Genomic DNA, 17,918 nt, shown 5'->3' on the forward strand with positions numbered 1-17,918 from the left:
TTGAAAAGGGGGTCTGCCTACACTCCCGTTGCGAGCCTTGCGCTCCACTCGAGGGACATGTCCGGCCATGTTTGCTGCACACTCCATGCACATCGACCGCCAGTGTTTGCTTCCTCAGGTATGTCGTAGGAGTGGATTGATGTGTGTCTTAACATGAAAGGGCTTAAAAAAGAATGAATAGTTGTTTCTTTGCTTGTGTTAAGAGGTGGACAGAGAAGGATTTTGCTGTGTGTGATGGGGCAGTTAGCTGTCCATAAGGAGAGAGTTTGATGAATGCAGGGACCTGTATGTGATTGAAACCAGATCACAGTACTATTTATCAGGCCTCATTTATTTTAAAGCCCAGCCCATGCAATGACACATTTCACATTACAGCAAACGTTGTAGCAGTACAGTAAGCGACAATGACCAGAATGTTTGTTTGGAAAAGCTTTTATTTGAAATGATGATGAATTGTTGCCTTTGATATCATTACGCAGATTTGACTTTTGTAATGTGTTGCAATGGACTGCATCTGATCAGTTTGCACGAACACCTGCCTAAGATGAATTTAATTGGTTTGCTGATGTTGTGTTTTCATGTGTTGCCTCTTCCAACCAGGACAAAGTTTCTTCAACTTGGACATGTTTATGTGCATCAGATTTCAACCTTTTCTTTATATATATATATATATATATATATATATATATAGAAGGTGTGTCCAAACTTTTGGTCTGTACTGTAGATATGAATTCAACTGAAAAAAACTTGTGAAAAAATATCTTTCAGGTGGTCAAATTGCAAAGAGCAGATAGTGGAGCCCTGAAGCCACCTACTGGTAAAAGTTATTTTACCTTTAAAACTGGATTTTCCAAAAGATGGGCAAAAATCTTAAACTAAACCATGTGAAATTATCCATGTTATCCCCATGAATTTAAGTTAGAAATGTGGGTTTTTTATAAAGTGAATTTTACATAAAAAAGCAGTTTTTGTATAAAAACCCATTTAAAAAATATTTATTTTTTAATTTATATATATTTTAAAAAATCACTAACCCACTGAAAACTGCACAAATGTAGAGTAAAAACTTTAATAAACAGAAAAATATACAGTACAGACCAAAAGTTTGGACAGACCTTCTACTTTAATATGTATTGTATTGATATAAAAGGAAAAAGAAAATGCCATCAAAACATTTCTGAAGATGGTCAGTTCCTCTCAGAGAGACATTCACTTAAACCCCACATACAGTGGAAGTCAAAAGTTTACATACAACTTGCAGAATCTACAAAATGGGGGGGGGGGGGGGCACTAATGGTGCGCATTAGAGGGGATTTAGAAGTGGGTATACGCAAATCCGTCTGATAAAGAAGTGGGTATACCTGCGTATACCCTCCACTACACCACTGGGCATACACACAGTTTCGAAGACTCGTTCTCGCCCCCTACAGTGCAATTCGGCTAGGTATACATCTGCGCTAAAATATCAAGGTGAAAGTCATCATAGCTTGCGTAGTATAGACCCAGCTCCCAACCCAACTTTGAGAATAGATTAACGGTGATATTTTTTTTTATCGCCCGATAAGAGTCTCACGTTAACGCAGCACGTTAACACCGATAACGGCCCACCACTAATATATATATATATATATATATATATACACATATAATTATTTTTTACATGTAGTACTGCCCTTCAGAAGCTACAGAAGATACTTGCATGTTTCCCAGAAGACAGAATAAGTTAAATTTACCCTGATCTTTATATTCAAAAAGTTTTCACCCCTGGTTCCTAATGCACTGGGTTTCCTTCTGAAGCATCAGTGAGCATTTGAACCTTTTGTACTAGTTGCATATGAGTCTCTCAGTTGTCCCAAGTGTAAAAAGGTGGATTTTAAAAACATACAGTTATTGTTGGAAATACACAAAAATGCTGAAAAACCAAAGAATTTGAGGGACCTGAAGAATTTTTTCTGATGAACAGTGGGCAGGGACTCATGAACATCTATCACTTAAAAAAAAAAAAAAAAAAAAATCAGCTGTGGATAATTCATATAACAACACAGTATTAAGAATCAAGTGTATGTAAAATTTTGAACAGGGTCATTTTTATAAATTCACCTATTATTTTATCTTGTGGACTATAAGTAAACATCTCTTTAAGTGAAATGTCTTATTCAGGTTAGTACTAAATAAAAAATAAAATGCAGTTTGCATGATCCCTCTTATTTTGGTAAAAGAATTACCATTTTGCAGATTCTGCACGGTGTATGTAAACTTTTGACCTCAACTGTATTTGTCTTCCCATATTTCGAACATCATAGTGAGCTTGATCTGCCTGGTACAGTATTTTCTTCTATTTACAGAGTTTATAAAATAGTGCATCTCTAGAACCCAAACCTTTCCCACACTGATCATTTAAAACAAGCAGGCGGTTCTTTGAGCTCTTGAATGCCACCTGAACTTTCCGTTCTTGTTTTGAGTTGGTGTGTAGATTGTCTCTTCTTCAGCTCTTTCCTGTTGTAACAGTTAGCATTAAATTACTGTGCATGCCCCCTTATGCACTGATTGCCTATAACTGCCTGTATCCATGGTCTGATGGCAGACAGCCAGAGCTGAAGAAACACTCTTAAAGTGAAAGTTCACCCAAAAATTTTAATTCTGTCTTTAATTACTCACCCTCATGTTGTTCCAGACCTGTAAGACCTTTGTTAATCTTCAAAACACAAATTAGGATATTTTTGATGAAATCCGAGAGCTTTCTGACCCTGCATAGTAACACAACAGACACATTAAAGTGACATGTCCATGTGACATCAACCATAATTTTATGAAGCTATGAGAATACATTTTGTGCACAAAGAAAACAAAAATAACAATTTCTCTTCCGTGTCAGTCTTTGACGCATACAACAGTACCATAAATTTAAATTTTTGGGTGAACTCTCCCTTTAAATTATTGTGTTGCTGACGGCATAATTGTAGAAACTTGTAGTAACAATAACTATAGTAGGCTACCCCTGTATTTTGGTGGAAACTATGGTTGCCTGGCAATTTTTTTCATAAGGGCCTGCCAGGTCACAGGGTTTACCAATGCGAAATCTCTTCAGCGACGTGTTTGTAGAATCTGTTGTTTACGTGGAATAATTAATCCAGTTATTATGAGAGCTTTGGGAGGAAATGTGACATGGATGCTTTTCCTTCCACACTAGTCACAGCATGTCAACAACACTCATATTCCCTAGTGGTTTTTATCATGTGTTGTTTTGGCTCTGTAGCTCTCATTTCAGCTTTTTTCCCCCTTGCCTTTCACTTTTTTTCATATTCATAGTCTCTTCTTTTGCACCCTTTCCTCTGGATTTGTGAGGTGAGAGTCACCTGTATGCCACTGCATGGAGCAAGAGGTGAACTCGATGCGGTTGGCTGGTCCCGTTCCCAGAACAAGTTGTCATCGGATAAGTTGCCAGGAAGAAAGTATGCATGCAGGATGATTTTCTTCTCGTCTTGTTTCGAGATGCTCTCTGGTATTATTGATGTATGGAAAGCCGTTTCGCTTTCTAATGCAATGCTAGATTTATCTTAGGTGGAAAAAGAAAAATTCCATTGACTGAAACAGACTCGATTGAGATATTGCCTCTGTATTGATTTACCTCCAGTTGTAGATCTTGAGCACTGGCTTGAGCCGAGTATCTGGGCAATGGTTGTACATGTTCAGAGTGTCAGCGGAGATACAGCTTACCGTAAGTCTTGCTTTCATTCCTGTCTTATATTAATCTCTGGCCATGTTGTTGATGTCATGTTGAGTGGCCCAGACTCAGGAGTTCAGGAGCGTGTCTATCTCGCCATGAAAACACACACTCTTCCGTCTGGACTCTCTCATATTGTTGTTGAAAGATAGTTAGCACTGCAAAAAATCATTTTCTTAATCAGTATTTTTGTCTCGTATTCCAGTACAAATATCTAAACATCCTTAAAACAAGATAAATTTATTGACTCTACATTACGTAAGAATTTTTAGGGTATTTGATTTTTCTCTTTTCTTGACCGATTGGAACATTTTTTGCTTCTGTGTTGAGCATAAATCTAACAATATTTATTTAAAGGATTAGTTCACTTCCAGAATAAAGAATTCCTGATAATTTACTCACCCCCATGTCATCCAAGATGTTCATGTCTTTCTTTCTTCAGTTGAAAACAAATGAAGGTTTTTGAGGAAAACATTCCAGGACTTTTATAGTGGGTTTTAATGGGAGCCAATGGTTTAAAGGTCCAAACTGCAGTTTCAATGGAACTTCAAAAAGCTCTACATGAGAAATAAGGGTCTTATCTAGCAATAATTTGCTAAAAAAAAGAAAAAGAAAAAAAAAAGATACTTTTTAACCACAAATGCTCGTCTTGCACTACCTCAACTTCACATATTACGTAGTCACATTGGAAAGGTCATGCGTGACAACCCAGTGTTTACAAAGCAAATATGGAAAGAAAGTCAAACGCCTTTACAAAAAAAGGTAAAACAATGATGTCGGACAACTTTAAATTTTGAGATTTTCTCTCATCCCTACCTTTCTGAACCAAAGTACATGACGAAGAACTAACTGCGCATGACCTTCCTGCCTTTTCGCCTTTCCTTTCCGATTAAGACATGGACCCAGAGCTAGTGCAAGATGAGCATTTGTGGTAAAAAGGATTTACATTTTTATTTTTATTTTTTAGAAAATTGCCAATTGTTTAACTAGACAAGAGCTTATTCCTCAGCTGGGATTGTGATTGGAAACTGCATTGAAACTGCAATTTAGACCTTCAACCTGGTGGCTCCCATTGAAGTCCACTTTATGGAGAAAAATGCTTTTCTCAAACCTTAATTTGTTTTCGACTGAAGAAAGAAAGACAAACATCTTGGATGACATAGGGGTAAATTACCAGAAATTTTTTATTCTGGAAGTGAACTAACCCTTAAAAGTAATGCTTAAAAACAAGTAAGAAACGAGTAAGAAAAATAAACTTTTCTCTGATATTTTTATGAGATATTTTTAATATGGCTCTTGCAGAAAAACTTGGTGTGCAAACTCATTTAAACACAGAAGCAGCTTTGTAATTTGCACTTTGTGAATTCAACTTCTATGTGTGACCATATTTTGCCATTATTTTTATTCTCTGGATGCTGTGGAATGCAAATCCTCTCCCCCGCGTGGTCCGTCAGCGAGGAGAAGTGAGCCAAGGTCAGGGACATGGTGCAAGGGAGCGTTAGGACTGAACGCTCCATATCCCGCAAACAAAACTTCTCTGTGGTCTGCAACCTCCATTGGCCTAGCATTCCCAAACCTTCCCTCGCAGTCTGTCATATTTCCATGAATTATGCTTTTTCATCTTTTCTAGGCCGCAGCTCAGTTTCTGGGCATCAGCTTTTATCCAGAGCTTGGTATGTTGTACATCTTTCATGTCTAATTCAATTTTCTCTTGCATTTTTATTTATTTATTTATTTCCTCTTTTTTTTTTTTATTCTGCCTGGACAGCAGTCCGAATGAATCCATGCTCTTCTATCATGCTGTCACTGGAATGGCAGGGAGCGTATATCTGTGACCGGGCCGTCTGCCTGTCGCACTGAGACGGCCCAGTTGTGCTCCAGGTTTCCTGTAATCCTTCCTCCCCCCAAAGGAGCTTGAGCACGAAGGGGCCGTCCTGCCACTCGTACCCGGGGGCCACGCACTTGATCTCTCACCAGCTCTCCCCTCAAATTATCTTAGGCCCCTTTGAAAGAAAAACTCAAGCCGTTGATTTTCGACCAGCAGAGCCACTGACCCCAGAGAACGCTCGCCGCTAGCACAGCTCTGTGTTTTTCAGGAAGGCCCTGCTACACTGGAAGAGAAATTAAGAGATAAGCTGGGCCTATGATAAGACGCAGCTCTTCTCATAGAAGCGAAAACAGAAATGCAAATGACTGGTTTGTGTGGTGCACATGCGTTTTTTTTTGGTGAGCATAGGGCCTTTTGGCTTCCTCACTGTGACATGTTTGTGCTCTGCTTCAAGTACATTCTCCAGATAAAGGACGAGCTGAGAGCACGCAAGGAATTTGATTTGATTTGAAGAATTCGGAGCTGGGAGCGGACTTGTGTGTCTTTGTGTGCGGAGGGGTATTGATAAGAACTGGACCCTTTCCCATGAGCCTCCGTTTCTTCGCTCTTTCCTAGTAAAATGTCATTACGCCAGTTGCCTTTTTTACAAACTAAACCAAAAGAAACCATGCGTGCGTTTGCACGCTTGCATGTTTACGTTTTGCCGAAAGGGCATGTATACATTTGTGTCAATTGGCTGGTCGCGCGTTGGCCTGTTTTTGAATGCCGAACAGCATGCGTATGTTTGTGTTAACGCTGCAACGGAGATGTGGGCGCTTGTTTGTTAAACTGCGTGAGAGTGTGTGGGAGTGTGTTTGTCTGTTCTACTAAAACCGATAGAGAGAAAGAGAGCAAAAACATGGATGGAGTAGATCTCTCCCTGACACTATCTCAAAAACAATCTGTCGCACATTCGGGTGAGACTCTAATGTATGATCCGAAGACTGCGGTATATCTGAGTGCCACTTGTTGAATAACAGACTTGAATAACTGTCATATAGGGAGGAGACAAAAGCATACTGCATAACGCTGCTGTTTTATGGAGGCAGAGGTTTGTGTGTTTACCTGTTATAACGTTGCCCTTTCATCCTTGTAGAGTAATTGCACTCGTCAGTCCTGTTTGATCGTCACTGACAAAACAGGGCATGGTGATCTGCACAAAAGACTGTTTGGTGGATGTTGTCGGGTTATTAAACTTCAGCCGAAGTTGCTGTACTTATGACATCATACAGTAGGAAAGCAATACATTGTCACTGAAGTTGCTCTCGCAGGCTTATTGCTGATTAATGAGATCATATGTGGCTGGAATGCTAGAAATAACACTAGAATATATAGAAGAAAGAGAAATATATGTGACCCTGGTCCACAAAGCCATATGGGTAAATTCTCTGAAATCTGTACATCTGAAAGCTAAATAAATAAGCTTTCTATTGATGTATGGTTTGTTAGGGTAGATACAACAATTTGAAAATCTAGAATCTAATGGTGCAAAAAAATCGAAATATTGAGGAAATCGCATATTACTAATCAAAAAGTAAGTTTTAATATATTTATGGTAAGAAAAGTACACAATATCTTCATGGAACATGATCTTTACTAATATCCAAATGATTTTTGGCATAAAAGAATTGATAATTTTGACCCATACAGTGTATTTTTGGCTATTGCTACATATGTGCTGTGCTGCTTAAGACTGGTTTTGTGGTCCAGGGTCACATAGTATAGAGCTAGAAAAGGTAATGGATTAGCATGCTGTAGCTGTAACTCCGATAATTTGGTTTGAATGCAGACTGTCTTGGCAGATCAGGGCGTAGTTTGAGACATTGTTATAGGTATATTGAAAAAAAATGAGACAGAACTTTCAAAAATGACCTGCAGGGTATTTTCTGAGAAGCAGGAGTTTTTTGCCCTCCACTTAGGGAAAGATCTACTAATAGCTTGCTCCAGCGCAAACCATCTTTTGGAGTTAAAATAGTACTGTCAGGATTTACTAAAGACGCACAGCGAAGATTATTTACACAGTTATTTTTGCGCCTGACCTTATTGAATATGCATTTGTAGGAGTTTCCCTTTCAGGAGCAAAATGTATGGGAGGAGAGTATTAAAATTAATCACATTATGCTTCAAATGACTAGTATTTGCACCATTATTTAACGCCCCAAAAAAGCATAAGTGTAATTTCCGCTGCCCTTGGTAGATTGGGCTGGTCATTATGTAAATGATCCGGCTGCGTCTGTGGTCTTTAATGTGCACATTGTCAGTAAATCATATGCAAAATTTTCCCCTTGCATCAGCGTTTTTATGGAACTGCGCTATAACGCTAATTTTCCCTGTTTAGTAAATCTGGCCCTTAATGTCATAATTGTGTAGGAGACAGAAGATTTTAAAGAGATTTCTGACCCTGGACCACAAGACCAGTCATTCAACCAGTCACCAGCCTTGTTTTTGACTGCATCAAATTAAATATTGAAAATACCCTGCTTAAGGTCTACACCGTGGATTATGATCCCGATCATCCCTGATGGTATAAACAGGATGAGCCATACTATTATGACATGCACCTGTGAGGATCTTGGATTAGGCAAGTAAACCTTAACACAAGATGTGCAACTTGTTGCCTTGTCTTTGTCTTCATTCCATTTGGCTTTACCTGTGCTTGTTTGTTCTGTCATATCTCTTGGCAGACATGTGAATGCCTCTGTGATCCAATGCACCTTGGTTAGCGTAAGCTGTGAAAAGGCATCTCACAGCACTTGCCAGGGCTAAATTGTACCCTATTGGCTGCCGTGTTGCTATGCGTATCACTATATGTCCTGTTCTGTCTGGTGAGATGAATCTTTGATACGTTGCGCACTCATCAGGGATACACTGTGATGGGGACGCATCTTCTGGCATCCTTTCATTCATAAATCATTCAAACACTGGCTGGCTGGATTTGCTGTTGCAGTCTAAAGGCAGGGTATACAGTAGGGGTGGGGCTAAACATGATTGACAGCTGTGTGATGGGACAACCTGACAGCTTAGAAAGCGAGCATGCATTTGAAATGTCACTCTGCCTCTGAAGCACGGTCTAACGGCTGCCTGTTTCTCTCTGCAGTGTTTCCCTCCGGATTGAGCAGAGGCTACCTCATGGACGTCTCTGTTTTCATGTGGTGCAACGTGTCTCTCTCTCTATCTCTATCTCCTGCCTTGTTCTGAATGGTTTCCATGGTAATAGCTGTGCACAGCAGAAACGGCGCAGGGCTGAATTCACACCATCTCACCGTTAACCACCTGAACGTATACGAATGGACACAGGGGCAATACATGCAGTGTCAAAAGCTTATGCACTTATCAGTTCGTACTCGAACATATGCAGGTTGCCTGTGAATAATTTCTTCCTCAGTCTCCTTAGCACGCAATGCATGCAATCACTCACGCTCACTCTGCCTTTTCATTCACACGTCTTATTGCTTGTGGTCACAAACACAGATGGTTGTTTACTACAACACACATGGCAGCTCGGTTAGAAGTTCAAATAGCTCATCTGCCCAAAATCTGACCACTGCGGTGGTACAACAGGGTCCTCCTGACATGGATTGGTCAAGGTTTTGTGAGCGCCTGGAGACATCCCGTCTGATGGGGCGGATGTCTCAGACCCCACACTTTGCCTTTGCGTAGATGAGGGCACCTGGAACCACAGATCCTTCCTTTACCGTTACGGATGTGTGTGATTTTTTTCAGAGATATACCTTCAAAGAGATTAAGATTCGACCCTTTTCCGACCCTTAAGGAGATCTGCATTAGAAACATGCCCTGCTCCCAGGCACTGGGACTGGGCACCCTGATCGTTCGCAGATGATCTAGCACTAGTTCAAGCTGTCTTTAAAACTTAGGGAGGGCACAGGCTTGGGCCTGATTGTTCACATCTGCATCCAATGATTTTGCACACAGGTCTCATTTTAGTCAGCACCTCCTCAAGATTACGATCCCAACGGCTCTGCCCATTAAGGTACCACCAAACTTGGGCATTTGAGCAGCTTGTGGAAATCGGCAGTACATCCGTTTTCTTCACTCTATCCTTGCCTCTGCAGTGCCTCTCCACCTCACAGATGCCCTTGCTTCACCTCTCAGTCAAGTCAACAAGCGAGTGTTAAATGCAGGGATCTGCATCCCCTTACCTCCCACTCAGATCCACCATCTCCCCACACACACACCATGCCCAAAGGAGAAACACGCAGATTTAAACAACCAGATGGGTGTTTAAAACCATTAGGTCTCCAAAGATAAGCTCACCGAGCTCGTGAAATGCCAGCAGTGTCTCGGGGCGGTGTATATGTGTGATGGTGTGCAGGTACAGCGGGAGGCTGGTAGAGGGGGAGGTGGGCTACACTTATCTGCTGTGATCTCTAAGGAAGTGACGGAAGGGGGTGCAGCAAATTGCATAGATGGGGCCTGGTGAGGGCACGGGAGGGGGAGAGATCCAGGAGAGTCCAATCCAGGACTTTTAAGCGGGTGGCTCCACGTTCTCTTTATTTACTCTTAATGTCAGGCATCCCCACCCACCCGATCAGAGCAGCGAACGCCTGGGGGCAACCAATGTTGAGAAACAGCAGATGCTATTTAATGGATGAAAAGACAAATACTTCAAGAGAGAGAGAGCGGGAAGATAGACTAGAAATGAGAAAGCGCCCCATTTTTGACAATTGTCTCCTATATCTATTGTTTTTGTTTGAATGGCTGTCATTACGGCGAGCAACCCGTCCATACAAATGCGTGTCACACCGCAGTCTTTTATTTCACCTTGAGCTGGAGGGCTTCGTGCTTCTTGCCAGGTGGGTGGTTCACAGCAAAAATAAAGCAGAACAAGTTGCTGATACACCCAATTTTTTCTCTTTCGTCTTCTTTTGTTCGCAACTCCTTGTAACAGCATATTGCAACATAGCACTGGTGGTATTGTATGCCGTGATGTCAGCCCCGCCCACCAGAAACGCTCAATACCTGTGTAGTAAATGTAATGCATTCACTTCTGCAGTATGGCAGGGCAAATCTAATACGGGAGCCTTACTGCATTTCAAGGAGCAAATAATCTTTTAAGGGAGTTCCCCTCTGAATGAACGGCACCTGTATTCGGATACCTGTAGTCCCACAGTTCTGCATGTGTACATGCACACATATAGCTGCTAGAGAAGAGAGCGCAGGTCGGGTAACATGTCCCGTCACGCCTGGCAACGAGGGGAGGGTGACCCACACATCCCGCTCAGTGTCATTACCGTTGACAGATTCACTCACCGCAAAGAGCTGTCGTGAGGGAAGCACTTCCACACATGCACACACACACTGTTTATGCCTACAACGTGGCGCTTTGATCTTCTCTAAAGTGGAGGCTACACTGCATGTGTTGGGACATGCCAGTTCCCGCCCCCTTGGTCACATACACACACGCACTCCTGCCAGCTAAATGATGATATGGCTCCAAGGAGGTTAGAGTCATGAGAGGCCCCATGGCAAAGTCCCGATACCACGGCGCGTTTTGTGACTCACCTCGTACGGCACGTAATCTTCCACTTCCCCCGTCATGCTTTCGTTCTTGTCACCATCTTTCGATCATTCCAGTTTCTTGCATGGGTGCTGGCATAACACCCAACTGTTTACCTTCTAGTTGTATTGATGAAACATTCCTCTGTGCTGACGGAAGTACGAAATGCCTCTATTTTTGGGATCAAGATGCTGGTTCCTTGATGTTTGTTTTTTTTTTGTTTTTTTTTGTTTTTTTACAGATGATGTGATACGTTGTTGCATTATTATGAGGAGAGGTTTGTTTACACAATGACATCATGTCAGATAGATTTTGGTCTTGGTGCATCTTGCTCGATTAAGATGGTGATAAAAGGTTGTTTTGAGGAAACCCTTATGAAGACACTTATGATACTATATCTCACGTCTCTTATCTGAGCTTTGGTGCCTTGTATAGATGCACAACAATGCCACATTGAATCATATGGATTTGAACCCGTAAAACTGCCGCCATGTTATCGGGGCTTAGAACTCACTCTTTGATTGAAGTGAAACATGACAGTCTTCTAAAATATCAATTCTTGAAGTGTATCGTTATTGTTTTTTTTGTTGTTGTTGTTGTTTTTTTTTTTTTTTTTTCAAAACTTTATTGAATTCTCTGGTGAAAAAACCAGCTAAAACCAGCCTAGGCTGGTTGGCTGGTTTTAGCTGGTCAACCAGCCTGGTTTTAGCTGGTCATAGCTGGTCGCCAGGCTGGTTTTAGAGGGGTTTTGGCCATTTTTCCAACCTGGCCAGGCTGGTCAGGCTGGTCTTAGCTGGTCAGGCTGGAAAACCACCAGCTAAAACCAGCCTGACCAGCCTGGCTAGGCTGGGAGACCAGCTAAAACCAGCTACTTCCAGCTTAAACCAGCTAATACCAGCCAACCAGCCTAGGCTGGTTTTAGCTGTTTTTTTCAGCAGGGTTCCCTGACATGACATAACCTGTATGTTATAAAGCTCAAAATTCATAGGAAACTTGTCAGCATTAGTCATAAGGGATAAGAGACAGTGAAATTTAATTAATTGTACTGTATGCATATTTAGTTTGCTGCACATTTTAGATTCCAGCAGTGTTCCTCTCAGTGTTACCGTCATCTTTTATTCCAGTGCCGGTGTCATATAAATGTCAGTTTTTCCAGTTTAGCTCTATATTCCTCCATAGTCATATTTTTGGAGGGGGGAAGAAGATGGAAGTAGAGTGATGTTGACACTGTGTTTTATTTATTATGGCCTCTGATATTTTCATCTCAAGAATCATGTGACTGGCTTCCAGCCAACCAGTGTCCTAAGCTTTCGGATGGACCCTCTAAAATTGTCCATGTGGGGCTGCTAGATTTATTCCAGATTTATTCTCATTATAGCATCTTGTATTTCTTTCTTTCTTTCTTTCTTTCTTTCTTTCTTTCTTTCTTTCTTTCTTTCTTTCTTTCTTTCTTTCTTTCTTTCTTTCTTGTATCCTTAATATCTTTCACTTCCTTTCTGCCTTTACTCTGTCTGTCAGTTTGTTCTTTCTTATTATCCTTTTTTCTACATTCTTTTGTTCATTCATTCTTTTTTTCCCTTCCTTTCTTACTTCCTAACCTTACTATATATTTTACATTCTTCCTTCCTACATGTGTTTTCCCTCTCTCCTTTCTTTCTTTCTTTCTTTCTTTCTTTCTTTCTTTCTTTCTTTCTTTCTTTCTTTCTTTCTTTCTTCCTTCCTTCAGTCTTTCCTTCCTTCCTACCTTCCTTCCTTCCTTCCTTCCTTCCTTCCTTCCTTTCTTGTATCCTTCATATCTTTTACTTCCTTTCATAATTTCCTTTGTCTGTCAGTTTGTCTTCTTTCTTTCTTTCTTTCTTTCTTTCTTTCTTTCTTTCTTTCTTTCTTTCTTTCTTTCTTTCTTTCTTTCTTTCTTTCTTTCTTTCTTTTTTTCTTTCTTTCTTTCTTTCCTTCTTGTATCCTTAATATCTTTCACTTCCTTTCTGCCTTTACTCTGTCTGTCAGTTTGTTCTTTCTTATTATCCTTTTTTCTACATTCTTTTGTTCATTCATTCTCTTTTTTCCTTCCTTTCTTATTTCCTAGCCTTACTATATATTTTAATTCTTCCTTTCTACATGTCTGTCTTCCCTCTCTCATTCCTTCTTTCTTTCTTTCTTTCTTTCTTTCTTTCTTTCTTTCTTTCTTTCTTTCTTTCTTTCTTTCTTTCTTTCTTTCCTTCCTTCCTTCAGGCTTTCCTTCCTACCTTCCTTCCTTCCTTCCTTTCTTCAGTCTTTCCTTCTTTCCTGTCATTATTTCTTATTTCTTATTTCTGTTTTTCTTTCTTTCTTTCTTTCTTTCTTTCTTTCTTTCTTTCTTTCTTTCTTTCTTTCTTTCTTTCTTTCTTTCTTTCTCTTGTCCTTCGTATCTTCACTTCCTTCCTTCCTTCCTTCCTTCCTTCTCTTGTCCTTCATATCTTCACCTTCTTTCCTTCCTTTCCTCCTGTGTTTTTCACTCTTTCTTCCTGTTTGTTTACCTTCCTTCCTAATTTCCTCTCTGTCTGTCAGTTTGTCTTCATCTTTTTTATTTTTCATTTTCTTCTTATTCTTTTTTCTTCCATCTTTTATTTATTTATTCTTTCTTTCCTTCCTTTCTTTTTCTTTCTTTTTCAAACTTCCTACATGTCTTCCTTCCTTCCTTTCCTCTTTTTAAAATCTTATTGTATTCTTTTCATCTTCCAGCCTATACTGTATATCCGTCTTCCTAGCTTCCTTTCTTCTGTCCTCTAAGCTTACTGCATTTTGTCCTTACTACTAACCTTACTATAGTTCTTTCTTTTTCCATCCTGTTTGTATGTCTTCTTGCTGTGGTTGCTTCTTTATTTAATTCTACTACCCTTTATATCTTTCAGCCTTCTTCCTTCCTTTATTTCTACCTGTCTTTTTCTTTTATTTCTCTTTTTCTTATTCAGTTATCTCCCTCTTTTGTACCTGCTGCACATTGTATTGGAAGTGTAACTGTGTAGCATTATGTTTTCTGTGCTCTCACTAGGTTCCCAGTCTGTGATTGCGTGCTCACTGCTGGGATTCCTGACGACACTAGCAGGGAGCGACACTATCAAGAACGTGTTGCGACTCGTTTACAGTAGAGGATGGGAAACTGGGAGCAAAGAGGAAAGACAGAGAGAGCAGAAGAGGGTAGAGGGGGACAGTGGGGAGTATAAAAGGAAAGAGAGAGAAAGAACAGTAGGACTGTTTTGTGTCATGTTGCACATGCATAACTTTACAAGAACGGCATTATCAGAAATTTTGAGGTTTTTGTTGCTGTGTCACTAAATGCTTTTGGCTGATTGAAGAGTTTTTGTATAACTCCAAGGGTGCTAAAGCAGTGTGTGAGGGGGAGAGATCAACCATGGGTCAGTTTTACAGATCAGCTGAGATGCGGATGCTGCCTTGAGACTCAGGGAGAGAGGTGAAGAAAGCAACCTCTCAGAGGCCAAGAGGTGCAGTGTGAGCGCTGTGGTGTCTCCAAGCACCAACTCCAGGGCCTGGAAGACAAAGATCTTAAAAGATCCAGGCAAGGAACAGTTAATTGCTTGACAGCGATGGGAAATGCCTCCCAATGCTCCCTCCCTTTCTTCCCCTCCCCTTCTGTCTCTCTCCCTCTCTCTCTTTTCCACTGTCTTCGCTCCACTATTTTTTCTCTCTCTCACCGTGCTGCAAGTAGGTGTTTCCTGCGTGATGTGAGAGAGTGAGTGTATATAGGAGCCCAAACGCTCTGACAAGTTCAGAGTCTCAAGTGCGCCAGTCACACTCCCCATAGGACTACTTGGGTTTTCTTTCCATTGTGGATTTACATTTTTCACTCTTGTTTTGGCACTGACACAATGTCAGAGGGTAAGAAGAGGGAACGGAATGGGAGAAAAAGAGGAGGCAAGAAAGGACGCAAGGAGAGCAAAGATCCCACAGAAGGTAAATAGAAAACATACGCAAGGTGTGTGTGAGTAGTGTGTGTGCCTGTGGCAAGAGGGGGTTCTGGGGTGTGAGACATGTGAAAGAATCTCTTTCCCCGTCTTGTCAAAGCTTGCTGCATATGTTTGTCACACAGGTGGACCTCCTAAAGCAGTCAACGTGTAGCAGCATATCTAGCCCTTGTGACGTAGGTACACAATTGTTGCATTAATGTGTGTTTTGCGTGCAAGCCAGATCCTCATTCAGTTTGGCGTGCAACCTAAAGTCCTTGATAAACTCCTACTCCGGTTTCTTATGTCACAAGAGGCAGCGGCTTTTCCCCAGCACTCTCACCTGATTTCTGCATATTGTCAGCTAATGAGTTGCATTGTTGCCGAGCTTCAGCCAAATTGTCGGCTGCCTCCCATAGGCTCTCATTCCTCAAGTACTTTTAAAGGACTTGTTCGTGTTTCTGCACCGGTGTACACTTCTGCAAGTGGCTGCCACACTGTTTCTCCACTGGATTGCACTTCAGGGAGACGGTTGTTGCTGTGAAACCTTTCAAACGTCATGGCTTAGATTTTCTTGAATGGGGGCTGAGGAGCACAAGCTCTTACTCTTTCACTCGACACTGCTGCAAGTCACGGCTTGTCACTGCAGTCTGACCCTGAGGTCAAGGAGGGAGACATAGCGGGAAAGAGGCAAATCCCTTTTTAGGCTGCTCACATACCCCACTACTTTAGTTTATGCGGGATGATTCACACTTTGCATAGAAGACTCCCATCTTTCCCTGTTCCCAGGAGCGTCATGCACTCATTCTTAATCAAGTTTTGAGTAAAATGTATTGAATGCCATTCAAAAACGTTTTGAAGTTTTGTGATTATTGTAAAAAAGTGTTGACTGAAGTCACCAATGCGAGTTAACTAGTGGAGCTATTTTGAAATTGTCAAATCTGCTGCATTAAAAAAAAGATGGTGTATTACATTGGGATTCAAACCTGTGTCTCCTTGCATGTTAAACAAAAGTTATACCACTAGACTAGCACATCGTGTACTTATGTCAAGAACTGCTGAGTGTTTAAAAAGTTTTTTTAATCTAAATGCTTGTGAGATTCTCTCTGATATGAAACGCTTCAATTACATTAGCGGCTGAAGACAAGAGGGCGTAGTTTTGTTCTGTCTTTCTATCTCTCATACCTTCCCCCCCACCTCTTATTCATTTACAGACATGTCTATTTCTTTCAGTCTTTCAGTGTCCGATCTCTTGAGGTTGGTGTTTCATACCCTGTGTTCCCCGAGGCTTGATTTGAGGGGGACTCTGAAAGAGAGAGTATTGTGTTCCCCAGCTTTTATGTGGTCCTCATTTCTGTCGTATAACACGCTTGACCTCCCATTACTAACACAGGTGTAATTTAACATATATTGTGCTTGCGCTTGTGTAAGACATAACATTGTAAAGACTGTGGTTTCCTTGCCCGTCTGTGGTCGCAGATATACGTCAAAGTGTGTGTGTGATGTGGTAGAGAAGAACAGTTTCTTAGAGCGATGCTAATCACCTGTGCTGTGTCTACGGAAACAAAGCACAGCTGTGAATAAAAAAAAGCGCCCAGGAGAAGTTTTATACAGTGTCTCCTGGGAGAGAAGACATTTGTGTTAACCCTTCAGTTTAGTTTACACTACACCTTCTTGCTAAATTTAACCAGGTCCTGATTTAGCTCTTTAGTTCTGATTTTGAAATGACATGAAAGAAAAGCAGGAATCATGAGTGACTTAACAAAGCACTTACTGACGCGGAGAAGACAAAATAGCATGGCATGCTTTAGACTGTGATCTATTTAAAACAAAACAACCAAAAGGATTTCAAACTATATACACATTTTTGAAGTGATTGATTGTGTTAACATGCGGCTATATTTGGCGTATGCGCAACAAAACTGATTGCCAAGACCACACATGCATATAGCTTTCTGTCAATGTGTCCGAATCGTTTCTCTTTGAGTGATAAACCACACTTTTAGTTTATATCTGGAAATTGTTCAATGTTTCTGGATATGTCGACACAGATATCCTGTTCGGTTTTCGTGATCATTTGCTCTACATGGCAGTTGGTTTTATTTAGTCTTTTGAATAACTGTGGCTAGATATGCACCGCTGAGACCTGAACATGTTTCACATTTTCGTCTCCGATTTTGAAAGTCTTTTCAGTTTTCAGTGATAATTTTGAAGTCTTGTGTATATTACTTGTTCAAAGAGGGAAGAGGAAACTATCAAGGGGGTTTTATGTGATGAATCATATATTTACATATGATACTTATTTTGGATATTATTATAACTGTGGTGAATCCTATCTGATTGGCAACATACGTTGGCCATGGCTGTTCGCGACGGTTGAATCACACATCTTGTCAAGCCGCAAGAGAGAACACAGCATCTCCTCAGGCTATAGATATTTACTGTTCCTCAAAAACAGGCTTTGCTTTCTGAAACAATGCATACGTGTGAATCTTGTGGTTGTGGTTGAGAGCTGAAACACCCTAATTGTACAAAAGGTGGACACTATAGTGAACATGTTAGGAATCCCAATGACAGGACATTTATTTTTGTATCACTTTTAGCATTCAGAAGTGTTTCTGCTTCTAGAATTGATGTGGATATTAAAGTGTCTCTGGCATAAAAGTACCTTCTTTGAATTAGGTTTGAATTAGGTTTCAGTAGCATTACATGATTCTGTCACTTTTTTGTGTGGATATACAATTTTATTTAAGAACCACATAAAATCTAATTGTTAAATTGTATTTAAAGCAACTAATTCAGTTGCCTGTTTAAGTGGAAACAGCATTTAATGTGTTTATTTGAAAAATATTTTTTAAATAAGTAACACCA

The 17,918-nt window shown here is 40.6% G+C and overlaps 1 protein-coding gene across 4 annotated transcripts in view; it reads left to right on the forward strand.

The window, feature by feature from the left end:
• Positions 1–17,918, forward strand: part of nrg2a (neuregulin 2a) — a 122,033-nt gene that overhangs the window by 27,027 nt on the left and 77,088 nt on the right. Inside the window, exon 1 of one of the 4 annotated variants that reach the window (XM_073824301.1) lies at positions 14,837–15,057. The exons of the other annotated variants lie outside the window; for them this stretch is intronic. Within the exon in view, the coding sequence (XP_073680402.1) occupies positions 14,973–15,057 (85 nt within the window). The 5' untranslated portion in view covers positions 14,837–14,972. Of the gene's footprint in view, positions 1–14,836; positions 15,058–17,918 lie in introns of those variants that run through there. 4 annotated transcript variants of the gene reach the window in all.

This window comes from Garra rufa, chromosome 19, assembly GCF_049309525.1.
Source record: "Garra rufa chromosome 19, GarRuf1.0, whole genome shotgun sequence".
Classification (NCBI taxonomy): domain Eukaryota; kingdom Metazoa; phylum Chordata; class Actinopteri; order Cypriniformes; family Cyprinidae; genus Garra; species Garra rufa.